This window comes from Mustelus asterias, chromosome 19 (genome assembly GCF_964213995.1).
Source record: "Mustelus asterias chromosome 19, sMusAst1.hap1.1, whole genome shotgun sequence".
NCBI classification, from domain to species: Eukaryota; Metazoa; Chordata; class Chondrichthyes; order Carcharhiniformes; family Triakidae; genus Mustelus; species Mustelus asterias.
In genome coordinates this window covers 72,652,113-72,669,298 of record NC_135819.1, presented here as the reverse complement: position 1 = coordinate 72,669,298, position 17,186 = coordinate 72,652,113, and the positions used below count along the sequence as shown (strand labels likewise).

The window sequence follows — 17,186 nt, the reverse complement described above, 5'->3', positions numbered from 1 at the left end:
TCAGCAGGCCTGACAGCATCTGTGGAGGGAGAATGGAGCTAATGTTTCAAGTCTGGGTCTCCCTTTGTCAGAGCTCTGATGAAGGGCTGTCCAGATTCGAAATGTTGGCTCTATTCTTTCTTGCTGAGATTTTCCAGCGTTTTCTGGTTTTGTTCCGTCTCGCCTGACCCTGGCTCCCGGCGGCGAATTTAAAAAAGGTGCTTGCAAGTAAATTCTGAAAGGATACTCTGAAAGGAACTGAACAAAAAACTATCGTTAAAGCTTTCCCCTGCAAAGTGACATTCTGTCAGGTTGGCTTTGGGGTAAAAGACAACTGTTATCCCTCAAATGACCACACAGTGGCAGTATACTCACATATTACAGGAACTATTCTGCTTACACGTCATGAAGTCAAAGGATTGAATTTTTAAACAGCTGTAGTGGAACCTGGAATAATTTTCCCAGTGGCCGGTTTGTCAACATGTTCACACCTCCCGGCCATTTTCGAACATGCTGTTTGGGAGGGGGTAGCCAACTGGGCATCATTAAGGGCCGATTGAGGCCATTCTGCCAATGTTGACAAGATCTTATTATTGACGACAGCAGACCGTAAGAGGACTCTATCGACTGTTTCCGACTACTGTCCCCAACCCTCCACTGTGGTTGAATGCGGGCAATTGGGATTAGCTTAGGGGTTTAAAGAAAAAAGGGCGGCATGGACAAGTTGGGCCGAAGGGCCTGTTTCCATGCTGTAAACCTCTATGAGTCACCCGAGGCTGGAATTGACCTGGGTCCCTGGTGCTGTGGGGCAGCAGTGTTAACCACTGTGCCATCGTGCAAATGCACAGTGAGGGCCTCCGATCTCTCGGGGCTGGAGGCACTCCTGTGGGACCATCAGCCTCAGGCCTCCATCCTTAATTGAACAACAAGCAGACTCCCAGCCACTAATCGACCTGCTCATCACAAATCCCACCGGGGGGGTTAGGTGTTGACAGCACATGGGGGCAAGACTCCAAACTAAAATGTAGCCCAGAGTAGTTAAACAAATTCACACACACAGAGGGTGTGGGGTGTTGGAAGCCTAGGCGAGTGGGTAGGATTGACTGTGGACAGATTGTGCCAGACACCACCGGTTTTTAAATCCATGCCACACGGTTAACTGATGATAAACATTCTCACTCTGGTAGTACTCCAGACACTCTGAGGCCGGTGTTCCAGACTGCGTATGGTCCAAAGGCTTCCTTCCTCGGTTGTCCTGAGCATAAACGTTGGCTCCATAGTCGATCAGCATTTTAATCAAATCTACATCCTTTGCCTTGGCAGCAAGATGTAGTGCGGTCTCATGGAGTTTAGCATTATTCACATTCGCCCCTGAAACAGAAGAACCACCTTCAAAAACAGAAGGGCCAGCTTTGCATTTCTATAGCACCTTGGGCCTCTTTCATTCAGGCAGCCGAGTGTGGGGCGCAGTTTACCATCATCATAAAACTCAGCACAGGTCAAATCGCGAGACCTGGTCACAAAAGATCACAGGCCTGAAATACGGCTGGATTCAATTTGAGGCTTTGAGAGAGTGGGTGCTCTTCAGAGAGTTTGCGGTTATGGTAGATTGCTGTGACAGAATGGGGCACCGACAAACAACCAGGGAGTTAACACCACCAACACTGGGTAGCACGGGTGGAACAGTGGTTAGCACTGCTGCCTCACAGCGCCAGGGACCCGGGTTCGATTCCTGGCTTGGGTCACTGTCTGTGTGGAATTAGCACATTCTCCCCATGTCTGCGTGGGTTTCCTCCGGGTGCTCCGGTTTCCTCCCACAGATCGAAAGACGTGCTGGTTAGGTGGATTGGCCATGGTAAATTGCCCCTTAGTGTCAGGGGGATTAGCTAGGGTAAATACGTGGGGTTACGGGGATAGGGCCTGGGTGGGATTGTGGTCGGTGCAGACTCGATGGGCCAAATGGCCTCTTTCTGCACTGTAGGATTCTATAATTCTAATGACTGTGGAAAAGGGAATGTGTTCCATTTGCGAGCACTGACATCATCTTAAGTGGTATAAAGGTTCACAAAGGAAGTAACTAATGTTAAACACGTCAGCAGGAGCCGCTTCCAGTGGGCTTGGGGACAAACACATTACCTGAATTCAGCAACAGCTTTGCACAGTCGATATGTGGCCTTGCGCAAGCCACGAGTAACGGGGTTCCAAAATGGCAGTCATAGGCCTCCAGATTGGCACCAACGTCTATCAACAGTTTCATGCATTCGGCGCTACCTGAATCACAAAAAAATCAGAGGAAATTGTAGGAATTAAAATAAAACCAACCATATCCTTTTGTGTTCCCCCTCCCCTCCACCCATGCCTTGGTCCATAGCACAGGTGGATTGGTTCAGGGCAAGTCTGTCTCCAAATATCCCCCTCTCTTAAACAATCACTGCCCCCAATCCCAAAATAGTCTACCTCAGGAGGAGGTCAGTAACCTGGGAATCATAGAATCCCTACAGTGCAGAAGGAGGCCATTCGGCCCATCGAGTCTGCACCGACAACAATCCCACCCAGGTCCTATCCCCATAACCCCACATATCTACCCTGCTGGTCCCCCCTGACACTAAGGGGAAATTTAACCTGGCCAATCCATCCAACCCGCACACCTTTGGACTGTGGAAGGAAACCGGAGCACCCGGAGGAAATCCACGTAGACCCGGGGAGAACGTGCAAACTCCGCACAGACCCGCGGCCGGAATTGAACCCGGGTCCCTGGCACCGTGAGGCAGCAGTGGTCACCACTGTGCCGCCCCAATCTCAGGAGTTGGTCAGTAACCCAGGAACCTCGGGGGGAGATCTGTAACCCGGGAACCTCAAGAGGATGTCAGTACCTCACAACATGGGATGTCACTGGTGAAAACAAGTACACAGTGGTGTGCCTCTCCCAGGGACAGACAAGGGCTTTCAACAATAGTTGGGTACAGAACAAAATCTGCAAAGATCCGTCCATTTTGTTAGTTAGGGAGATATCAAATACTTGCAATACTTCCCAGTGACAACAAGAGTTCCAAAGTCATAAAAGCAACTTGCCAAGGTAAACAAAAACCAGAGCAGAGTATCTGCCGTGGTGTGAGCTGGTAATGGGAATGTCGGATTTATAGCTGACAAGGGGCAGGTGAAAGGATGTAATGAATAATCACGTCACCTAAATGGCTTTCAACAAGGATCATCAAAGCAGTCGATAGCTGTCTGACCTCACCCCCCTACTCACCTCCTCCAGCCTTACAACCCTCCAAGACCTCCGCACTTCTCCAATTCTGGCCAGGTGAACATTCCCAACCGCTCCATCGTTGGCGGCCGTGCCTCCAAGCTGCCGGGGCCTGAAGCTCCGGAATTCCCTCCCTAACCCACTCCATGTCTCTACTTCTCTCTCCTCCTTGAAGTCACTCCCTAAAACTTAGATCTTTGACCAAGTTTTTGCTCACCTGTCCTAATATCACTACGGGGGCCTCAGTGTCAATTTTGTTCTTGGGTGTGCCTTTGTAATGGCTCACCACTACCAAAGGTAGCTATATAAATGCAAATTGTTGTTGTTGCCTGGTCAAGTGAAGCATCCCACTTCTCTCAGTTACGTGACGTACATTTCAGATACTGATGCATAGCAAAGTAAGGGGTACTTGTAACTTACCAATCATACACGCCTCATGTAACGGTGATGCAGCAAAAAAGAGGGGGTTCACCTTTGCCCCGTAGTTCAACAGTAACTTGACACATTCAATGCTGCCAGCTGCACATGCATCGCAAAGTGGGGTACTCCCATCAATGTTTCTGGCATCGACCTGAGAGAGAGAGAGAGAGAGAGATATATCAGTACAAAGATACATTTTTCATACAGGATAGAGACAGAGCAGCTACTGAGGCAACTGTGGTTAAGTCACCACAAGTAGAACAAAACGAGTTTGAAGTGTAGGCTTGACTAGTCTATTCTATTGGTCACAGTGACACTCCAGAACAAACTCATAGTTCAGAAGCAGCAGAGGCAGAAAGCAAAGACTAATAAGGGTGACACGGTGGTTAGCACTGCTGTCTCACAGCACCAGGGACCTGGGTTCAATTCTGGCCTCGGGTCACTGTCTGTGCGGAGTTTGCACATTCTCCCCGTGTCTGCATGGGTTTCCTGCAGGTGCTCCCGTTTCCTCCCACACTCCAAAGATGTGCAGGTTAGGTGCAATGGCCATGCTGAATTGCCCCTTAGTGTCAGGGGTTCTAGCAGGGTAAATAAGTGGGGTTACAGGAATAGGGTGGGATTGTTGTCAGTGTAGGCTTGATAGGCCGAAAGGCCTCCTTCTGCACTGTAGGGATTCTATGATTCTAAAATTAAGTTTGACTGTAATTACGTTCAGCAATTTAAAGTTTATTTATTATTGTCACAAGTCGGCTTACATTAACGCTGCAATGAGGTTGCTGTGAAAATCCCCTAGTCGCCACACTCTAACACCTGTTTGGGTACACCGAGGGAGAATTTGGCACGGCCAGTTCACTTAACCAGCACGTCTTTCGGACTGAGAGAGGAAATCGGAGCACCCGAAGGAAACCCATGCAGAGACGGGGAGAATGTGCAGACTCCACACAGACAGGAATTGAACCCGGGTCCCTGGCGCTGTGAGGCGGCAGTACCAACCACTGTGACACCCGATTTATTTGATGAGCTGAAGGCTAGATGATGTCCAACAAAGTTAAAGCTCAGCAAGACTTTAGACAATGTATGTCACGCTATACAAAAAGCAAGTATACAAGGGAGAACTCAGCTAGGAACCTCGGCTGGAGAACAATGAATGGCCTGGACAGCACTTGCACATCATTCACTGGGAGCCCATTGCACACAAGTTTTCTAAAGTGGGGCTGTGTGCACTGTTCTGGATGTAATAACTTCCATTTATTTATTGGTTCAAGCTAAGTGTCAAACATGTTACTGTCTCTATTCTTCCTGAATCTACTATTAAAAGAATTAGGATCATCTGCCACAGATTCCAGTCAAGTAATGAAACTCACTGGAAACATCTGTCGGGGCATCCGCACTGCACAGAAACATCTGTAGGGGCAGCCGCACTGCACAGAAACATCTGTCGGGGCATCCGCACTGCACAGAAACATCTGTAGGGGCATCCGCACTGCACAGAAACGGAAAACAATCCGCTGAGGGAGTGCTGAACTGTCAGAAGTTCCACCTTACGGATAAGTGCTAAACCGAGAGGACCCACAAGATTTTTCAGGCTGTTGTTAAAAAAATAAATCCTATGGCACTATTCAAAAAGAGGAGCAAGGGAGTTCTCCCTGATGTCATGACCAATATATATCCAACATCACAAATAGCTCACTGGGTCAATTGCGTTGTGGTTTGTGGGATCTTGCTGTGCACATGTCGATTGCTGAATTTCCCACATTGGCGACACTTCAAAAAGGGCTTCGGGATAGCCAAAAGGGGCATGAAATGTGCTATTTACAACGCAAGGCCCTCTCTCTTTTTCCCTCCAAGGTGTTAAGACCAGATTGATTGGTGCCAGAGAGAATCAATAGTCGGATAGATTTATGCCTCATTAAAGCAGTGCACCAATGAGCCTTTTATCAGATAAACAGCTTCTGAGCAGCAAGTGCTGGTTCACACGTATTTTGCTCGAGGACGTTTCCTCACTCAGTACAAATTCCACCCGTGCTTCCTGGAGTAACATGATCCCTTCAGCAGTGAATGAGAAACTGAGGATTGCATCAGTCGAAATCACTCGGCAGCAAAACAGTTAGTGCGTGAAAAGTTCATAGGTTAAAAAATCGGAAGCAAAATAAGTTTCCTCCCGATTCCCAGACCAATCAAACCGCAGAGGAACACAGACAGCCATGTCAACACTGAAAGGACATCTTCAGCCTACGAGGCAAGTTCAGCCCTACCTTGTAACTGCTAGAATCCATGTGAAAGATTTACTTTCAGGGCAGTGAGAAAACTGGCTTTATAAAAATCTAGGTCATTATAGTCTACTCTTGATCGGAAGGGGCTGAAGTAAAATGGAGGAAGGGAAGGGGTGATAGATTTGAAAATTGGAATTCCATTTCTTAACTTGTATCTCTTAATCTGAATGATTGGCCAACCGAGGTAAGCAAGTGGGTTTTCCAGAGTGAAATGTATATAACGGTCCATACCTTGCTGAAAGGTACTCGCTGTTGTGTTGGCCCACAGCTCATCCTCATTACATGAACTGTAAATCACACAATCTCTAGTGTAGGAGGAGACCATTTGGCCCATTGGGTCTGCACCAACTCTCTAACAGAGCATCTTACCCAGGCCTTATCGCCATAACCCCATGTATCTACCCCGTTAATCCACCTAACCTACACATCTTGGGAAACTAAGGGGCAACTTTACCATGGTCAATCTACCCAACTTGCACATCTTTTGGCTGTGGGAGGAAACCGGAACACTCGGAGGAAACCCATGCAGACTTTTTTTGATTTGATTTGATTTATTATTGTCACATGTATTAACATACAGTGAAAAGTATTGTTTCTTGTCCGCTATACAGACAAAGCATACCGTTCATAGAGAAGGAAACGAGAGTGTGCAGAATGTAGTGTTACAGTCATGGCTAGGGTGTAGAGAAAGATCAACTTAATGCAAGGCAAGTCCATTCAAAAGTCTGACAGCAGCAGGGAAGAAGCTGTTCTTGAGTTGGTTGGTATGGGACCTCAGACTTTTGTATCTTTTTCCCGACAGAAGAGAGAATGTCCAGGGTGCGTGGGGTCCTTAATTATGGTGGCTGCTTTGTCGAGGCAGCGGGAAGTGTAGACATAGTCAATGGATGAAAGGCTAGTTAGATTGGGCTACATTCATGACATTTCGTAGTTCCTTGCAGTCTTGGGCAGAGCAGGAGCCATACCAAGTTGTGATACACCCAGAAAGAATGCTTTCTATGGAGCATCTGTAAAAGTTGGTGAGAGTCGTAGCTGACATGTCAAATTTCCTTAGTCTTCTGAGAAAGTAGAGACGTTGGTGGGGCTTTCCTAACTATACTATCAGCATGGGGGGACCAGGACAGGTTGTTGGTGATCTGGACACCTAAAAACTTGAAGCTCTCGACCCTTTCTACTTCGTCCCCATTGATGTACACAGGGGCATGTTCACCTTTACACTTCCTGAAGTCGACGACAATCTCCTTCGTTTTGTTGACATTGAGGGAGTGTTTATTGTTGCTGCACCAGTTCACCAGATTCTCTATCTCATTCCTGTGCTCTATCTCGTCATTGTTTGAGATCCAACCCACTACGGTGGTGTTGTCAGCAAACTTGAAAATCGAATTGGAGGGGAATTTGGCCACACAGTCATAGGTGTATAAGGAGTACTGTAGGGGGGTGAGAACACAGCCTTGTGGGGCACCGGTGTTGAGGATGATCGTGGAGGTGTTGTTGCCTTTCCTTACTGATTGTGGTCTGTGAGTTACACCCCGTGTCTGTGAGACATGGGGTGAATGTGCAAACTCTGCACAATCACCCAAGGCTGGAATCGAACCCGGGTCCATGGCACCGAGGTTTTAAAAGTTTATTTATTGGTGTCACAAGTAGGCTTGCATTAACACTGCAATGAAATTACTGTGAAAATCCCCTAGTCGCCACACTCCGGCACCTGTTCATATACACTGAGGAAGAACTTAACATGGCCAGTGTATCTAATCAGCACGTCTTTCAGACTGTGGGAGGAAACCAGAGCACCCGGAGGAAACCCAGGAAGACACAGGGAGAATGTGCAGACTCCGCACAGTGACCCAAGCCAGGAATTGAGCCCGGGTCTCTGGCGCTGTGAGGCAGCAGTGCTAACCACTGTGCCACCGTGCCACCCAAATGGACACAATTGCCAGCCAATTTGTGCCAGTCTGCCATTAGTTTCACAAAGTGTCACCTCTGCTTGCCCCTCCCACGATGTTTAGAAATTTTCTCAATGTGTACATTCATTACCCACTAAACACATAATTTACTGTGTAAGTAACAATTAAATTGCTAGTCTGTGTCCAACCTCTTTGCCCTGAATGTGAACATTTAAAACATCAGAGTCTCATTTCTTTAGGGTGTGAATTGTGTTTGGAGATTTCTTTCCTTGCTGTTACTATAATCTCCCAAAATCTAATGTATTTTTTGCTCATGTTATTTCTCTTTCTGTATCTGATTCACCGAGTTCACCCACAATAGTTTATTCTCCTTTTCTGTCAGTCAGTCATGCTTCTGGGTCTTTCTAAATTCTTTGATTTAATTGATTTAAGGAGATGCACTGTTTGTCAAGTTCCCAGATGTCTCATCACCCTTGCTGTGCTGTTTTGTAGGGTTAGCTTACAGATCAGCCATGATCTCACAGGCTCAAGGGAGTGGGGGATAAGTAATCTACTTCTGTTCTCAGGTTTCCATCCGCTAATACTTCCAGCAACTTTGGAAGCAGAAAATGTTTGTGGCTAAACCTGTGAGAGAAGTTCTAACTAATAGAACACACTTTGAGCAGTAAAATCAGGGTCCTTTATTTTTTTTTAAAATCAACTACATAGGCAGTATCAACTGTTAAGGCAATGGGGGGGGGGGGGGGGGGGGGGGGGGGGAACCTGGAGCCTGCAGGGGTGGGGGTGGGGGGTGGGGGTGGGCGGGGAGGGGGCACATGCAGCCCATCTGGATTCTGAGTGCGGCCCACAAGACATTTTGTTGACTGTTGCCCACGCGCAGGGAGGCCACATTCTGCTGGTTTTGGTCCAGGTAGTTTTTTACCTTGCGACGGGACTGAAATGATTCTCATGCAAGGCAAGGGCATGTGAAGTGAGATGCGTGCTGATTGCTCACAACATTGCCGTGCGTTCCCTCTCCAAAGTTTTAATATTTCTTTTGTTTTTACCCTTTGAAGTTGAAGATAGTACTATTAATATTTGAGTGATTAAGCATTTTCTATAACTCATTATGAAATGTGTATTAAATGTATTTAATCTTATTCATGGGGTCATGGTTAGTGAACAAGCCCGATTTCAATCTCGGGTCCCCATGGAGACGAAGGAGGGCCACTCATTAGCCAAGGTTGCCCTTCACCTTGTGATGCTCCCCAGAAAATTGGGAGATTTCCAGAGTGCCCATGTGAATGACTCCATAATGCTGTATATCGGGCAATACCTGAAGGGGCATCGTAAGGAAGTAATTCCAGAATGCTGGGCACAATTGGTTGAAAACGTAGCTGCCTTGAATGGGCAACATCTTAAATGCACCTGAGAACAATTTGCACCATTTTCTGATTGGCTGAAACTTCCTTCGAACCAAACAAAAATATTTCAGCAAATCACACACAAAACTTTCTAAACCCCAGGTTTGGTTTGCCATGTGTTTTCTCCTATAATTCCTGCACATAATACATATTGAACCTAACATCTGGGTCTTGCAACTGAACACCCAGTCCACAAGGGAGCGGAGGAAGAATTGTTGCTCTTTACTGCAAAGATTGTCTTCCACTTAAACAGCAGCAGAAGTGCAGCTACTTTTAATTTCACTCTGAAATGTTTTAGATCACAAAGCACATTACGCCACAGCTCTGTAGCAGCTGCCAAGTACTCAGTACACATGGAACATATTTCACATGGTACTGGGTGCCAGAGCTGAACTCGGGCTAAAGCTGGGTGGAACCCAATGCATAAACATGTTCATAGAAAGATCTTGTTCACATTCATGGCACTATTAATCTCTTATTAATATTTAACCCAACACACGGCACTAGAGCTCTGGAGAGGCGATGTTCAAACATGAATGAGATTGTCCACGATTCAGTTGAGAGTTCTCTGTCCACGTAGTGATTGATTCACAGAGGTCATTGGGTCTTTCCTCACCGGAATGTATTTCCCTCTGCTGTCCATCCACCCTCGGCCCTCCCCCCTCACCCTCACAAGGTTACTGACTCTTGCCAGGATCTGAGGTTTGCTGTAGAGTAATAGTCACAGAATCATAGAATCATAGGAACCCAATCCGGCCCATCGAGTCTGCACCGTGAACAATCCCACTCAGCCTCTAACCCCACAACCCCACACATTCACCCTCCTAATCCCCTTGACATTAAGAGGCTGTTTAGCATGACCAATCTACCTAACCTACACATCTTTGGACTATGGGAGGAAACCGGAGCACCCGGAGGAAACCCACGCAGACACAGGGAGAACGTGCAAACTTCACACAGACAGTGACCCGAGGTCGGAATTAAACCCAGGTCCCTGGCGCTGTGAGGCAGCAGTGCCAACCACTGTGCCACCCATTGAGCAACTTCAGCATGTTGAGCAATGTTAACCTGACGGACACTGACAGAGTGAAGTTAGCGGAAGTATGTGGCACATTTGTAAGTTATGACACATAATTTGGTCCAACCAGCCTCTGTGGGGTTTGGAATGGTAACAGCTACAAGAGCAGGATTCACACACAAGCATACACAAATTCGGAGCAGGGATAGGCCATTCATCCCCTCGACCCTGCCTCTCCATTTGATAAGATCATGCTGGTGACCTCCACTCCACTTTCCCGTCTACCCCTTTGACTCTCTCGTAAGTCAAGAATCTAACACAGTCTTAACAATATCTAAACACCCCGTCTCCTCTGCTCTCCCTGGAAGAGAATTCCACACACTACTTTTCTAGCTCATATTCTACTTGCTAACCCAAGAACACCATGTACAATTGTAGCATTCCATTAGCATGAAGCAGGAACTGAACCTGTGTCATCTCAGTGCCACACCATACAATGGATTTATTCACTCAAGATGTTGCAGCCGGTAAGCATTGGTAAGCTTCGCCAGCCTGAGAAGCATCAGAGCCAGAATTGATTTAGACTTTGCCAGATGTCTCAGATCTCAGGTGAAGCTATATTATATTTTAAAAAACTTTTTTGATACATCTGGTTTTACACACTAGCCCTTTTTGGGCTTGATGTTTGGACCCAATTTGTGTAGCTGTTCTCTTACACTTCCAAACAGGGTACAAGAAAACACGAATTATCAGATGGAAGATGCATCGCTCACAACCTTTTTCCTCTCTCTTTATCAATACAGTTAGTATGTTCCTCTTGGGGGCCAAATGTTACATCTCACTTTTTCCTGCACTCTCACTATGTTGGGATCGAGATTACATTTGGGGAGGCGATGGCCTAGCAGTATTATTGCTAGATTATTAATCCAGAGTAAGAAGTCTTACAACACCAGGTTAAAGTGCAACAGGTTTATTTGGATTCACGAGCTTTCGGAGCAGCCGGCATCTCCACATCATATTAATCCAGAAACTCAGCTAATGTTCTGGGGACCCGGGTTCAAATCCCGCCACAGCAGATGGTGGAATTTGAATTCAAAAAAAATCTGGAGTTAAGAATTTACTGATGACCATGAAACCATTGTCGATTGTCGGAAAAAACCCATCTGGTTCACTAATGTCCTTTGGGGAAGGAAATCTGCCGTCCTTACCTGGTCTGGCCTACATGTGACTCCAGAGCCACAGCAATGTGGTTGACTTTCAACTGCCCTCTGAAATGACCTAGCAAGCCACTCAGTTCAAGGGTAAATAGAATTGGGCAATAAATGTTGACCAACCAGTGATGCCCATGTCCCACAAGTGAATAAAAAATACACATCCAATTTTTCTGTTCCCCATGACCTTCTAACCATGAAATACTTGTCCTGTCTGAGATCACAATTCACATAACAGCAACATTCAATTTACAGGATCTTCTCTCCGAACCCTTGGCGATGTTCTGCACTACAAGCCAGGTCTCCTTTCCCTTGTGCTTCTCAAAAAAAAACTTCTTGAGGAATAACACAAACAGCACATTAATGAACGCGAGCCCAGTTTTTACCTGTGCTCCTGCAGCAAGCAGCATTTGTACGCATTGGATTTGCCCCCGCAGACTTGCCTCATGCAAGGGGGTGATGGAATCTACGGTAACTAAATTCACACAAGCTCCATTTTCGATCAGTTGCTTCAGTTTAAAGACCTCGCCTTGTTTGACTGCTTCGTGCACGGGTGTATGGTCAGCCCAAAAACCTAAAAAAAAGAAAATAAATGTGAAGTAAAGTGTTTTACTTTTTTAAAAAAGTAATGTTTTCTGTAACGGAGCTATTATATTCTAGAAAAGCAGTTGGTGAGCAATAGAACTGGAGTCAATCTTTACATGCTTTTATAAATATTTATTTACAGATATGTACATTACAAGCATACAACTTCTAACCCAACAACTATAGTTTCAGTCGTCTACTTATAGGGGCACAAACTAATCCCCAGTAAAATATTCATCGCCTGCAATGAGCAGATTCCCTTCTCTTTACATTAAGTTAAGAGTTTATATCGAAAACCAAAAGTTCAAAGTAAACCAAATATAAGACAATAAGACATAGGAGCAGAATTAGGCCACTCGGCCCATCGAGTCTGCTCCGCCATTCAATCATGGCTGATATGTTTCTCATCCCCATAACCCCTGATCCCCTTATCAATCAAGAACCTATCTATCTCTGTCTTAAAGACACTCAATGACCTCTACGGCAAAGAGTTCTACAGATTCAACACTCCCTGGCTGAAGAAATTCCTCCTCATCTCTATTTTAAAGGATCATCCCTTTAGCCTGAGGTTGTGCCCTCTGGTTCTAGTTTTTCCTACTAGTGGAAACATCCTCTCCACGTCCACTCTATCCAGACCTCACAGTATCCTGTAAGTTTCAATAAGATCCCCCCTCGTGCTTCTAAACTCCCACGAGAGCAGACCCAAAGCCCTCAACCGTTCCTCATACGACAAGTTCTTCATTCCAGGGGTCATTCTTGTGAACCTCCTCTGGATCCCCTCCAAGGCCAGCACATCCTTCCTTAGATACGGGACCCAAAACTGTTCACAATACTCCAAATGGGGTCTGACCAGAGCCTTATGCAGCCTCAGAAGTACATCCCTGCTCTTGTATTCTCACCCTCTCGACATCCCCCATATTCTGTATTATTTTTCAAAACGACCTTTCTCTGAAGCTGCTATTTTATCTCAGTTCTTTCTGCAGTGGATAAGGGATTCAATTAGTCTCTTTTGTTTGCTATAAATCATGTCACCTCATTTACCCACTCTCTCCCCCCTCCCCCGCTGCATCTCTCAACCCCCAACCTTTAAAGGTTGTTCCAATCTAATTATTGGACTCTGCTTTTGGTTTTCTCTCCCAGTTTACTATTATTGCCAATTGACCCTTTCTCTTAAAATATATGTAACATTTTAGGACATTCTATTGTGTAGCAGTTTATGCCAAGAGAGAACTTGTTGAGAAATAGTTTGGAGAAAGAAAAAGTGCACATAGAGCGCAAGAGTGAAATGAAAGAGGGGAAAGAAAGAGAGATCAAATGAAAGGGAGAGACAAGGTAAAAGGGGAAGTAAAAGAAAAACAAATGATTTAGGGAAACAGTGAAGGATGGAAACAAATGGGAAAGTACTTTTCCCACCTTCATAAGGGCAATACATGCGGGCCTAATCAATGATGGCCACATCCTGTGAACAAATACTTATAAAACTAATCATCAATATATGAAAAAAATAAGCATATGAAACATCAGGGAAAAGGAAACGAGAAAGGATAAGGAGGAACCACCAACGCCTCTGCTTTCTCAGAAGGCTAAGGAAATTTGGCATGTCCGCTACGACTCTCACCAACTTTTACAGATGCACCATAGAAAGCATCCTTTCTGGCTGTATCAAAGCTTGGTATGGCTCCTGCTCTGCCCAAGACCTTAAGAAACTACAAAGGGTTGTCAACGTAGCCCAGTCCATCACGCAAACCAGCCTCCCATTCATTGACTCCGTCTACACTTCCCGCTGCCTCGGCAAAGCAGCCAGCATAATTAAGGACCCCTCGCACCCTGGACTTACTCTCTCCCACCTTCTTCCATCGGGAAAAAGATACAAAAGTCTGAGGTCACGTACCAACCAACTCAAGAACAGCTTCTTCCCTGTTGCCATCGGACTTTTGAATGGACGCACCCCGCGCTAAGTTGATCTTACTCTACACCTTAGCTATGAATGTAACATTTCATTCTGCACTCTCTCCTTTCCTTCTCTATGAATGGTATGCCTTGTCTGTATAGCACGCAAGAAACAATACTTTTCACTGTGTGCCAATACATGTGACAATAATAAATCAAATCAAAAAGGAATGTTTGAGAGAGAATGAGTGTGAGAACAGGAATAGTGAAAATGCACATAAAACATACACATTTAATGAAGGGCGCATGTACATGTGTTAGTGTTGAAAGGGAAAGTCAGACAGAAAGAGAAGGAGCACAACCAGCAAAACAAAGCTGATAGTTAAGGGAGCGAGACGAGCAAATAAATGAAAAAGAAACAGCGTTTGAGTGAAAGATAAAATGGAATAGCAGTAAATTAGAAAGAGTAAAAGATGAAGCCAATGGAAATGGAATGTATGAGAGAGAGAAACTGAAAGAATAAAAGATAGAAAGTTAAAGTTAGAGAGAAAGTGAAAGTTGAGACAGAGGGAAGCCAATCGAGAAACCACGTCTGAAAGTGGGAGGTACGCAATGGGAGAAAAGTGGAGGAACAAGAGTGAAACTAAAAGCAAATCAGAGACAATGATAGATGGAGAAAGATGCAAATACAAAGAGAGCCTGAATGACATTCTGTGTGACTATAATGTATTAACCCTCCTCATGATTGTTGTGGTTGTGGCCACAAGCGCGGATCAGAGGCTAGGAATCCTGCATAAAAGCAAATTACTGCGGATGCTGGAATCTTTTCTTACAGAGGCTGCCAGACCTGCTGAGATTTTCCAGCATTTTCTCTTTTCTTACAGATGCTGCCAGACCTGCTGAGATTTTCCAGCATTTTCTCTTTCCTTACAGATTTTGCCAGACCTGCTGAGATTTTCCAGCATTTTCTCCTTTGGCTAGGATTCCTGCAGTGAGTAACTGCCATGTGTACTATCTACAAGATGCACCGCAGGAACTCACCAAGCCTTATCAGACAGCACCTTCCAAACCCATGACCAGTACCATCTAGAAGGAAGAGGGAGCAGATATCTGGGAACACCACCACCTGGAATTTCCTCTCAGTCATTCACCATCCTGACTTGGAAATTCATCGCTGCTCCTTCACTGTTAGTAGGTCAAAATCCTGGAACTCCCTCTCTAACAACAGTGTTTGTGTACCTACATCATATGGACTGCAGCAGTTCAAGAAGGCAGCTCACCACCACCTTCTCAAGGGCAAGTAGGGATGGGCAATAAATGCTGGGCCTAGCCAATGATGCCCACATCCCATAAATCAATTCCCCTTGACCATGCTGAAGCTTTTTAAACAGTCAACCACACCACCTGCCTCCAATGCCTCTCCTTTATTCGCTAGCTGGTCAACATGCTCTGACCTGATGTTATTCTTTCTTACCAGATCACAGCCAGAACATCTCAGGCAATGATTCTTTTCCCACCACAATACTTCACTTTGGGAATCCACCAAAGATCCCCGCCCCCCCCCCCCCCCCCCCCCCCTGCCCCCGCCTCTTCCTTTTCTGTACGCTGAATCTCCGCAATATCATATGTGGACCCGGGGGTCAGCTTCTATACGTATGCTGAAAGCATCTGGCTCCGCTTCTCCACTGCCTGTGCAAGCAGACTGTTTACCTCTAGGGTGGAACGGTGGCACAGTGGTTAGCACTGCTGCTTCACAGCTCCAGGGACCTGGGTTTGATTCCCGGCTCGGGTCACTGTCTGTGCGGAGTTTGCACGTTCTCCCTGTGTCTGCGTGGGTTTCCTCCGGGTGCTGCGGTTTCCTCCCACAGTCCAAAGACGTGCTGGTTAGGTGAATTGGCCATGCTAAATTCTCCCTCAGTGTACCCAAACAGACGACTGGGGAATTTTCACAGTAACTTCATTGCAGTGTGAATGTAAACCGACTTGTGACTAATAAATAAGGTTTAAATTCACATCCAACCTTGGACAAGTTATTCTTTCCTCCAGTTAAGCATTAGTAAGACCAAAGTGATGGTCTTCCACTCCCACTGTAAGTTCACCACCCATGCCATTCCACTGACAGAGACTGAAGCAGGCTTGATTGCAACGGCGGCACCCAAGTTGACCCAGAGTTGAGAACTGACTCTATATCGTATCCATCATAAAAACTACATTAACTTCCACTTGCATATCCCCCACCTTCATCCCACCCTCATAGCATCTCCCATTGAAATCGTACCTTGATTTGCTTTATTGTCACATGTATAGTATACAGTGAAAAGTATTGTTTCTTGCGTGCTATAAAGGAGAGAGTGCAGAATGTAGTGTTACAGTCATAGCTAGGGAGTAGAGAAAGATCAACTTAATGCAAGGTAAGTCCATTCAAAAGTCTGATGGCAGCAGGGAAGAAGCTGTCCTTGAGTCAGATGGTACGTGTCCTTAGACTTTTGTATCTTTTTCCCAATGGAAGAAGGTGGGACGGTGTATGCCCGGGGTGCGTGGGGTCCTTGATTATGCTGACTGTTTTCTCAAGGTAGCGGGAAGTGTAGACAGAGTTAATGGATGGGAGGCTGGTTTGCATGAAGGACTTTGCTTCATTCAGGACCTTTTGTAGTTCTTTATGGTCTTGGGCAGAGCAGGAGCCATACCAAGCTTTGATACCACCAGAAAGAATGGTTTTTATGGTGCATCTGTAAAGGCTGGTGAGAATCGTAGCAGGCATGCCAAATTTCCTTAGCCTCCTGAGAAAATAGAAGTGTTGGTGGGCTTTCTTAACTATACGCAGGTTGTTGGTGATCTGGACACCCAGAAACTTGAAGCTCTCTACCATGTCTACTTTGCCCCCACTGATGTAGACAGGGGCACGTCCTCTACTACACTTCCTGAAGTTGATGACTATTTCCTTCATTTTGTTGACATTGAGGGAGAGATTATTGTCATCGCACCAGTTAGAACATAGAACATAGAAAGCCACAGCACAAACAGGCCCTTCGGCCCACAAGTTGCGCCGATCACATCCCCACCTCTAGGCCTATCTATAGCCCTCAATCCCATTAAATCCCATGTACTCATCCAGAAGTCTCTTAAAAGACCCCAACGAGTTTGCCTCCACCACCACCGACGTCAGCCGATTCCACTCACCCACCACCCTCTGAGTGAAAAACTTACCCCTGACATCTCCTCTGTACCTACCCCCCAGCACCTTAAACCT

The 17,186-nt window shown here is 45.9% G+C and overlaps 1 protein-coding gene across 4 annotated transcripts in view; it reads right to left on the bottom strand.

The window, feature by feature from the left end:
• LOC144508066 (ankyrin repeat and SOCS box protein 13-like) overlaps positions 1 to 17,186 on the bottom strand; it is a 42,445-nt gene that overhangs the window by 11,681 nt on the left and 13,578 nt on the right. For all 4 annotated transcript variants that reach the window (XR_013500200.1, XR_013500202.1, XR_013500201.1 and 1 more), the window contains exons 2-5: positions 11,848 to 12,035; positions 3,650 to 3,800; positions 2,116 to 2,250; positions 1,159 to 1,350 (exon numbers count right to left, since the gene is read on the bottom strand). Coding sequence is in view for 1 of the 4 variants with exons in the window: in XM_078235849.1 (XP_078091975.1) it covers positions 1,159 to 1,350; positions 2,116 to 2,250; positions 3,650 to 3,800; positions 11,848 to 12,035 (666 nt within the window). In the remaining 3 variants the exon portion in view is untranslated. The remainder of the gene's footprint in view (positions 1 to 1,158; positions 1,351 to 2,115; positions 2,251 to 3,649; positions 3,801 to 11,847; positions 12,036 to 17,186) is intronic.